The sequence below is a fragment of the Artemia franciscana genome, chromosome 18 (assembly GCF_032884065.1).
Source record: "Artemia franciscana chromosome 18, ASM3288406v1, whole genome shotgun sequence".
In the NCBI taxonomy this organism is placed as follows: Eukaryota; Metazoa; Arthropoda; class Branchiopoda; order Anostraca; family Artemiidae; genus Artemia; species Artemia franciscana.
In genome coordinates, this window is record NC_088880.1 from 35,274,544 (window position 1) to 35,285,076 (window position 10,533).

The window sequence follows — 10,533 nt, forward strand, 5'->3', positions numbered from 1 at the left end:
TCTTTGTAAAATCTGTTGTATGTTAATCTTTTGCTCATGAAACTTGTTATATTTTTATTCTATCTTCATGGAAGTTGTTTCTTGTTGGTTTTTTATTCGTGAAACATGTTGCATAATGATTTTTTTCATATTCATTTTTTCAATAAGTTCCACGGAATAAAATATCAAGATAATTTGAGTTTCAAAAGCGAAAAACCAGCAAGCAACCAGTTCCATGAACGAAACTGGTTTCATAAGGAGAAAAACCATTGTAAAAGTCTCGTTAAGACAAAAATTAACATGCAACAAATTTCAGGAAGAAAAAATCAATATACTTTATGCTTCACGAGCAATAAATCAGCATTCAACAAGTATCTCGAACAAACAAAAGCCAAAATGTAACACGTTGCAAGAAGAAAAATATCAAGATATAACAAGTTTTAAGAAAGAAAAAAGATCTACGTACAAGGAGTTTCACGAAGAAAAACTAAAAGTACAATAAATTTTACAAGGAAAAATTAGCTTGCAAGAGGTTTCATGAAGAAATAATTAACTTACAAGTTGTTTCATGAAAAAAATGACCTGTCTATCCTTTAGTATAGGTTTCGTTCCTCAAAAGCTTACCTCCTAGTAAAAAATTCGAATAATGCCATTTCAAACAAACACAAGCACGGCCGAAATTCCTTAGCTCGCAGACACAGACAAATGTTAACCCGGATACGGCGGTTTCCGAAATATAATTGTAAGAGTCATGAAAATGAGCATGTATTCGATATTTAGTCTCACTAGTGACAGAGAAAAGTAGAGAAGTAGAAAAGTAGAAATTGAAGCTGAAGTGGCACCAGCATCTGTAGAATCACAGAGCATGGCTTCACCAGCCAAGAAGGAAAAGAAAGCAAAGGCTCCAAAACCAGCTAAGGCTGCAAAACCTAAAGGGGATAAAAAGGTCAAGGCACCAGCAAACCACCCAAAATACGTGGAAATGATTATCAAATCCATTGCTGACCTGAAAGAGCGTGGGAGATCTAGCCGTCAGGCCATTCTCAAATACATAATGGCCAATTTCCAGGTTGGTAATGATGCCAAAGTTGTGAATATGCATCTTAAGCAAGCTTTGAAGCGTTGCCTTGCAAATGGAATTGTTATAAATCCCAAAGGTACTGGCGTAACTGGTTCTTTCAAGCTTGCAAAGCCTGTCAAGGCCGAAAATTCCAAGGCTATAGAGCCTGCCAAGCCCAAAGCTAAGAAAACTTCAGTCAAGAAAACAACCAAACCTACTGCAGTGAAAAAGTCAACTTCAGCCAAAAAGGCTACCAAGTCAATGGCTGGTAGCAAGAAGCCTGTAAAGGTTTTCAAGAAACCCACTGTTGCCAAAAAATCAGTAGCAGCAAAGAAATCGACACCCAAGAAGAGGCCGTCAGTCAAGAAAGCTCCCGCCAAGAAAGTGGCATCTAAAAAGTCAGTAGCTAAGAAACCAGCTAAAAAGTAATGTGTGCAATAAGTTATCCTGCAGTATCAAACAGCCCTTTTCAGGGCTACCAAATCAAATGCTCGAAACTTTCTGTTCAGAAAGTTATAATGCTATAAATTTCAAATTTTGACTCTCTACTTTTCGCTTTCAAGTATAATTTAGCTGTTGTTTCACCCCCAAAAATACGTTGTATAATATTTTCTTTTGCATTCTAGCGCTATTGCCGTCTAAAAAACTCCATATTAAAGACTAGATTTGACGGCTGGCTCATTAGGTTCAATCTTGTTATTAAAGTGCTCACATTGATAAATATACAAATATATCGCCATAGCCGAATGGGTATAGCGGCACCTTCAAATCGCGGTAGCGGAGGTTCCATTCCCGACTAGGCTAATCAATGATAACTAATATGATTATATCAATCAAAAATAATAACAGATTAAAAGTAATTATAGGCTACAACAGAAATATGATATAATTAAATTATGTTTTTGCTTAAGACAATATAACTTTTGTTTTGAATAAATTCATGAAGGAAGTGTAAATCATGAGAGTTGAAGCTTCATTCCAACTAGGCTTATAAATAGTAGTACTATCTTAAAGGTTAGGTTAGGTTAGGTAAAATAACACAAATTTAAATATTTTTGCTAAATTTCTTTTTTCAAATCTTTGACAAAAAAGAAAAGGTTTGATACAAAAAATTTAGACTCTAAAAATGACTGTTTTTGTTGGTAAAGTTTTCTTTTTTAACAATACAAGACATGAATCGCAATCTTTGCAAAAACAAAACAGAAGGAACAAGGATTACGTAAAAATAACTCGCTAGCCTCTGAGCAGAAATTGTTCGCCCAGGTAGAGCGGTTCCCTGAATATAAGTTAAAAGATAGTCTTTGATTAAAGTCAGTTGTTTTCGCGGCGCTCTTGAAGGAGCAAGTACTTTGGTATTATTGATGCTACTGATAGACAAAGGTAGTTGGAACTGTAAATTGAAGTTGAGGCCGAAAATATTTGAAGGGACTTTGAACATAGACCAATCAAAGACTAACTTAAAAGTTAGTCTTTGATCTAAGACAGTTGCTTAAACGGCGCTATTGAAGGAACAAGTACACTTTTGCTATAGATGCTATTGCTAAATTGTAATGTAATTGTAAATCATGAGAGTTGAAGCTTCATTCCAACTAGGCTTATAAATAGTAGTACTATTTTAAAGGTTAGGTTAGTTTAGGTAAAATAACACAAATTTAAATATTTTTGCTAAATTTCTTTTTTCAAATCTTTGACAAAAAAGAAAAGGTTTGATACAAAAAATTTAGACTCTAAAAATGACTGTTTTTGTTGGTAGACTTTTGCTATAGATACTATTGAAAGACCAAGGCAATTTGAACTGTAATTGGAGTTGGGCTCTACAACATATGAAGAGGATTTACGTCAAAAGTCTTTGATTAAAGTCAGTTGTTGTCGCGGCGCTCTTGAAGGAGCAAGTACTTTGGTGTTATTGATGCTACTGATAGACGAAGGTAGTTGGAACTCTAAATTGAAGTTGAAGCCGAAAACATTTGAAGGGACTTTGAACATAGACCAATCAAAGACTAACTTAAAAGTTAGTCTTTGATCTAAGACAGTTGCTTAGGCGGCGCTATTGAAGGAACAAATAGACTTTTGCTATAGATGCTATTGAAAGACCAAGGCAATTTGAACTGCACCATGGAGTTGGGCCCGACAACACATGAAGAGGATTTACGTCAAAAGTCTTTGATTAAAGTCAGTTGTTGTCGCGACGCTCTTGAAGGAGCAAGTACATTGGTGTTACTGACGCTACTGATAGACGAAGGTAGTTGGAACTGCAAATTGAAGTTGAGGCCGAAAACATTTGAAGGGACTTTGAAAATACACCAATCAAAGACTAACTTTAAAGTTAGTCTTTGATTAAAGACAGTTGCTTAGGCGGCGCTATTGAAGGAACAAGTAGACTTTTGCTATAGATGCTATTGAAAGACCAAGGCAATTTGAACTGTACCGTGGAGTTGGGCCCGACAACATATGAAGATAATTTACGTCAAAAGTCTTTGATTAAAGTCAGATGTTGTCGCGGCGCTCTTGAAGGAGCAAGTACATTGGTGTACTTGCTATTGGTAGACTTTTGCTATAGATGCTATTGAAAGACCAAGGCAATTTGAACTGTATCATGGAGTTGGGCCCGATAACATAAAAAAAGGATTTACGTCAAAAGTCTTTGATTAAAGTCAGTTGTTGTCGCGGCGCTCTTGAAGGAGCAAGTACATTGGTGTACTTGCTATTGGTAGACTTTTGCTATAAGTGCTATTGAAAGACCAAAGCAATTTGAACTGTACCATGGAGTTGGGTTCGACAACATATGAAGAGGATTTACGTCAAAAGTCTTTGATTAAAGTCAGTTGTTGTCGCGGCATTCTTGAAGGAGCAAGTACATTGGTGTTACTGATGCTACTGATAGACAAAGGTAGTTGGAACTGTAAATTGAAGTTGAGGCCGAAAATATTTGAAGGGACTTTGAACATAGACCAATCAAAGACTAACTTAAAAGTTAGTCTTTGATCTAAGACAGTTGCTTAAACGGCGCTATTGAAGGAACAAGTACACTTTTGCTATAGATGCTATTGCTAAATTGTAATGTAATTGTAAATCATGAGAGTTGAAGCTTCATTCCAACTAGGCTTATAAATAGTAGTACTATTTTAAAGGTTAGGTTAGTTTAGGTAAAATAACACAAATTTAAATATTTTTGCTAAATTTCTTTTTTCAAATCTTTGACAAAAAAGAAAAGGTTTGATACAAAAAATTTAGACTCTAAAAATGACTGTTTTTGTTGGTAGACTTTTGCTATAGATACTATTGAAAGACCAAGGCAATTTGAACTGTAATTGGAGTTGGGCTCTACAACATATGAAGAGGATTTACGTCAAAAGTCTTTGATTAAAGTCAGTTGTTGTCGCGGCGCTCTTGAAGGAGCAAGTACTTTGGTGTTATTGATGCTACTGATAGACGAAGGTAGTTGGAACTCTAAATTGAAGTTAAAGCCGAAAACATTTGAAGGGACTTTGAACATAGACCAATCAAAGACTAACTTAAAAGTTAGTCTTTGATCTAAGACAGTTGCTTAGGCGGCGCTATTGAAGGAACAAATAGACTTTTGCTATAGATGCTATTGAAAGACCAAGGCAATTTGAACTGCACCATGGAGTTGGGCCCGACAACACATGAAGAGGATTTACGTCAAAAGTCTTTGATTAAAGTCAGTTGTTGTCGCGACGCTCTTGAAGGAGCAAGTACATTGGTGTTACTGACGCTACTGATAGACGAAGGTAGTTGGAACTGCAAATTGAAGTTGAGGCCGAAAACATTTGAAGGGACTTTGAAAATACACCAATCAAAGACTAACTTTAAAGTTAGTCTTTGATTAAAGACAGTTGCTTAGGCGGCGCTATTGAAGGAACAAGTAGACTTTTGCTATAGATGCTATTGAAAGACCAAGGCAATTTGAACTGTACCGTGGAGTTGGGCCCGACAACATATGAAGATAATTTACGTCAAAAGTCTTTGATTAAAGTCAGATGTTGTCGCGGCGCTCTTGAAGGAGCAAGTACATTGGTGTACTTGCTATTGGTAGACTTTTGCTATAGATGCTATTGAAAGACCAAGGCAATTTGAACTGTACCATGGAGTTGGGCCCGATAACATAAAAAGAGGATTTACGTCAAAAGTCTTTGATTAAAGTCAGTTGTTGTCGCGGCGCTCTTGAAGGAGCAAGTACATTGGTGTACTTGCTATTGGTAGACTTTTGCTATAAGTGCTATTGAAAGACCAAAGCAATTTGAACTGTACCATGGAGTTGGGTTCGACAACATATGAAGAGGATTTACGTCAAAAGTCTTTGATTAAAGTCAGTTGTTGTCGCGGCATTCTTGAAGGAGCAAGTACATTGGTGTTACTGATGCTACTGATAGACAAAGGTAGTTGGAACTGTAAATTGAAGTTGAGGCCGAAAACATTTGAAGGGACTTTGAACATAGACCAATCAAAGACTAACTTAAAAGTTAGTCTTTGATCTACGACAGTTGCTTAGGCGGCGCTATTGAAGGAACAAGTAGACTTTTGCTATAGATGCTATTGAAAGACCAAGGCAATTTGAACTACACCATGGAGTTGGGCCCGACAACATATGAAGAGGATTTACATCAAAAGTCTTTGATTAAAGTCAGTTGTTGTCGCGGTGCTCTTGAAGGAGCAAGTACATTGGTGTTACTGATGCTACTGATAGACAAAGGTAGTTGGAACTGTAAATTGAAGTTGAGGCCGAAAACATTTGAAGGGACTTTGAACATAGATAAATCAAAGACTAACTTTAAAGTTAGTCTTTGATCTACGACAGTTGTTTAGGCGGCGCTATTGAAGGAACAAGTAGACTTTTGCTATAGATGCTATTGAAAGACCAAGGAAATTTGAACTGTACCATGGAGTTGGGCCCGACAACATATGAAGAGGATTTACGTCAAAAGTCTTTGATTAAAGTCAGTTGTTGTCACGGCGCTCTTGAAGGAGCAAGTACATTGGTGTTATTGAGGCTGCTGACAGACAAAGGTAGTCGGAACTGTAAATTGAAGTTGAGGCCGAAAACATTTGAAGGGACTTTGAACATAGACCAATCAAAGACTAACTTTAAAGTTAGTCTTTGATCTAAGACAGTTGCTTAGGCGGCGCTATTGAAGGAACAAGTAGACTTTTGCTATAGATGCTATCAAAAGACCAAGGCAATTTGAACTGTACCTTGGAGTTGGGCCCGACATTATATGAAGAGGATTTACGTCAAAAGTCTTTGATTAAAGTCAGTTGTTGTCGCGGCGCTCTTGAAGGAGCAAGTACTTTCGTGTTATTGAGGCTGCTGATAGACAAAGGTAGTTGGAACTGTAAATTGAAGTTGAGGCCGAAAACATTTGAAGGGACTTTGAATATAGACCAATCAAAGACTAAGTTTAAAGTTAGTCTTTGATCTAAGATAGTTGCTTAGGCGGCGCTATTGAAGGAACGAGTAGACTTTTGCTATAGATGCTATTGAAAGACCAAGGCAATTTGAACTGTACCATGGAGTTGGGCCCGACAACATAGGAAGAGGATTTGGATATGGACACACCAAAGACTAATTTTAAAGTAAGTAGTTTAATTTAAGTCAGCTATTTATGCGGCGCTATTGAAGGAACAAGCAGATTTGTGGTGTTGATGCTATTAAAAGACAAAGGTATTTGAACTGTCCAATGGAGTTGAGCCCGAAAATATATGAAGACGATTTGGACATAATAAACACTGTCCAATCACCTTTTATCATAAATTACTGGTAAAGTGTCGCCAATGAAATATATTGAATGACACGCCATCTTTTCGGAAATCAGAAATGAGTGTGAGTCAACTGTTGTTTTGGCGTAGCTGATGAACCAATAAGTAAAGTCAAAAATTGTGACTTGTGATAAAAGTGACATTATAAGCTCCCAGATCAAGGCGATGCCCCAGCGATGGGCTGAAAAACTAATTCCGGCATAGGAGAATTAATCATTTATAACTGTATGTTTCTTGGTGGCTTTCAACTTCATTTAATTGCCGGAATGGTCAACTAAAATATCTTGGGGGCTTATAATGTCACTTTGGTTACAATTTTTGACTTTATTTATTGGCTTAGATAAATGTGAGTCAAATGTTGTGGCTGTGTTCAATTTTCGCCTTCATTTAGTGGCTTATCAGCTAAACCAAAACAGTTGACTTGCATTTATTTATTACCTATAGATGGAAATCAAGGAGATGTCCAACTTAGTCTCTTCTTTTTTCTTATAAAAGATATAATCAGCTTGGGGCTATTAGAATAAGGAACCGAGTTTGTTAAAGAATATTATTTTAGTTTGAAAAAAAAGAATCATAATAATAAAAAAAAAGATGCCAACAGCACCCGGTGTTCCCAGGGGGTCACCCATCCAAGTACTGACCAGGCCCGATGTTGTGTGACTTCCAGGATCTGACGAGACTGGGTACTTTCAACGTGGTATGGCCGTTGGCTGAGAGATTTTGTAACAAAATAATTGTTGCTCCACAAACTGAAAAGAAATTAAATGCCAAATTTTAGAGTCATGGACCAAGGTAGACAAATATTTAAAAAAGAATCAAAATATGTTTAATAATTCCTTTTTCTTAAAAAAAAAATCCTTCATTCCTTCTGAAACAGATCGACAAGCCCCCCAAAATGTTTCTACCTTTGAGATGACTACCCTATGGCTTCCTAGGCTAGTTTAGATCAGTCGAATTAGAGGGTCTTTGAATTGGCTCTCGGTCATTTTTAAAAACAGTTCCTTGATTTTTGTGTATAATCTATTGGATTTTAAGGTAAAAATCAGCTTCCTTTCCTTCAATAAATTCCTATGCTTTGTAACGAGATGAATGTGAAAGCAAACTTTATTAATTGTAACAAAAGGGCAAGCCTCGAATATATATTTAGATTATGTTTGGGTATAATTTAACGATTTTTAAAGAAAATATCTCCCCCGCCTCCAGTAAATTCTTGCCCTTTGTTACTAGATAATTGTGAAAGTTTTCCTATTCACATTTTTAGCATCCTTAATTTCATACCTTTTTCTTTTCCGGGGGTGGTTACATGCTATAGAGTGATTCAATTAATTTGTAGTCCTTAAAAGGGCTGTTTGTTAATTTGGGGTAGGTCTTGGAGCTAAAATTGGATTCATTTAGGCCTTTGCCAGTTTTTCAGTCGTCTTTGGTAAAAGGACTGCTTGAATATTGGGCAAAACGCCTCCTTGAGCAATGGTAACCCCCGACAGTAGCTTGTTAAGTTCTTCATCGTTTCTAATGGCTAGCTGAAGGTGACGAGGAATGATACGAGTTTTTTTGTTATCTCGTGCAGCATTACCAGCAAGCTCAAGGACCTCGGCAGCCAAATACTCCATCACCGCTGCAAGGTAAACGGGTGCGCCTGCACCAACTCGCTCCGCATAGTTGCCCTTTCTCAGAAGACGGTGGATCCTTCCCACTGGGAATTGGAGACCAGCCCTGTTTGAACGGGACTTTGCCTTTCCCTTCACTTTTCCACCTTTTCCTCTTCCTGACATGGTTTCTAGATTACAAAATTCACTTGGACTCTTCTCAATAACGAACAGATTGAAAATGATGTCTATTCTTGAAAGCGCAAACAATTTATACTCCGGCTAGCGAACTGAGTTCCCCTGATAAAAGAATTGTGCGCGAACTCTAGTTGGTATATAAACGGGTCCAATTTTGTAAACGCTATACATTTTAACCGATAGAAAAGTTCATTCGCAAATAGTATTTCCACTTCTACCGATTTATCGGTAGATCTACCGATTTTCGGACCTTTCTACCGAATAAATTTCAAGCCTACCGAAATACCGATTTTCTACCGAATTCTGGCGATTTTTGCTATTTTTTTTCTTTTTAATTGAACATAATAGGTGTGACTGCGTACAGTGCCATTTAGCGAAATCCCGGAGCCATTCACAGCCACTTTAGTCATAGTGCAAAACGAGTGAATTCATTGAACGCTTTCGAGAACTTCTTAGAAATTGACAATCAGAAGATATTGTCCCCTGGACAAACTAGATGGTTATCTATACATAGCTGCTTCAAATGAATTCTTGAGCAATGGGATGCTCTGACATTTTATTTTACTGAGGCTGTGTTTGATGATCCTACCCATGGAAACGATTTAGCACTTGGTGGCTTGAAAAACCCCTTTATGAGAATAATGATGATGTTCATGGACTATATTTTGGGCATGTTGGCTGAATTCAATGCTCTTTTCCAATCACAGTCTCCCCCTTTTCCATACTTTTAAATTAGAAACAAAAAGACTTGTTGCAACTCTCTCCAAGAACTTTCTTGAGGTAGGATATGTAAATGCTTAGAAAAATTCACTTGATGTAAATGATGACAAATATTATGTAGCTATCCAAAAAATTTATCTTGGACTGAATGCCCAGATCGCCATTTCAGAGCTTGTAGACCGCGACCCTAAGGTGGACCATAATCAAGAGATGAAGCTATACCTCACAGCAAGATAATTTTACAAGGAAGCAGTTGCACAGATCAAAACCAGGTTCATATTTGATGATGATTTGTATGAGATGTCCTGTCTTGTAGAGCCTTCAAACGCTGCTAAGCTCAATCTTTCTAGTCTTGCACCAATTCCAGTTAAGCATTTCCCTCCCAAATGTCCTAGAGCTGCCATTGACTCGGAAAGGCGTGAAGAAAGCTCTGTTGATGTTCCAAAGGATCTGTATCAGTCACCAGTAGAATATCGGAGATTCGTTTTGTCCATTGTTACCCCAAGTGGTCGACCGAGGTTTGTAAATTTAAGGCAGGCTATATACTTTTTCTTTTCACTGCCTTTCTCGAATGTTGTTGCAGAACGTCTTTTCAGCACTTTAAAAGAGGTGAAGACTGGATAAACAAAATAAATTGTCGACACTGACCTTGTCTGCCATCTTGCGTACTAAATGCGGGACGAAGAGGATGAATATGCATTCTTCGTCGCTGATGGTTGATCATGAACTAGAAAAATGGCTAAAGGAAGTACGAGCATCTGCGACCGTTGAAAGTTGTATATGAGTGATCAAAGCAACAGCAAAAGTTTATGTTTTGTGTTGCATTAGATATTTGAAACTTCCACTGTTCCAAAGTGTGCTTTATTGATTTTTTATGATGAAAAGTACCTAATTAAGTAGATTAGAATTCAATCAACCTATGTATTGATACGATCCTAGGCTAAGGCTTCAGAATGTTAGTGATGTATGTTTACGGTGGAAGAGCAAAAGTTTCTGTTTTGAGTTGCATTAGATATTTGAAACTGCCGCTGTTCCTGAATTGTTGTTTGAAGACCAAAGTATGCTTTATTGATTTATTATGATGAAAAGTACCTAATTAAGTAGATTAGAATTCAATCAACGTATTCTACCGATACGATCTTAGGCTTGATTCCGTCGTTTGCAGTTGCGTATCAGTTGCTTTAATCATTTGAATCCAGTATCTCATTTGTT

General features: G+C 37.1%; 1 protein-coding gene and 1 non-coding gene across 2 annotated transcripts; both read right to left on the bottom strand.

Annotated features, from left to right (window-relative positions):
* Positions 1 to 7,409: 7,409 nt before the first annotated feature.
* On the bottom strand, positions 7,410 to 7,528 carry LOC136039020 (5S ribosomal RNA). The gene has a single exon (XR_010620353.1). It is a non-coding gene; the product is annotated as a 5S ribosomal RNA (ribosomal RNA).
* Positions 7,529 to 8,208: 680 nt separating this feature from the next.
* On the bottom strand, positions 8,209 to 8,589 carry LOC136038438 (histone H2A-like). The gene has a single exon (XM_065721511.1). It carries the CDS (start codon positions 8,587 to 8,589, stop codon positions 8,209 to 8,211), a length of 381 nt encoding a protein of 126 aa, XP_065577583.1.
* Between the last annotated feature and the right edge of the window lie 1,944 nt (positions 8,590 to 10,533).

What these genes read in the sequence shown, in the direction of transcription:
- LOC136038438 (XM_065721511.1), bottom strand. Translation starts at nt 8,589, where the DNA reads ATGTCAGGAAGAGGAAAAGGTGGAAAAGTGAAGGGAAAGGCAAAGTCC.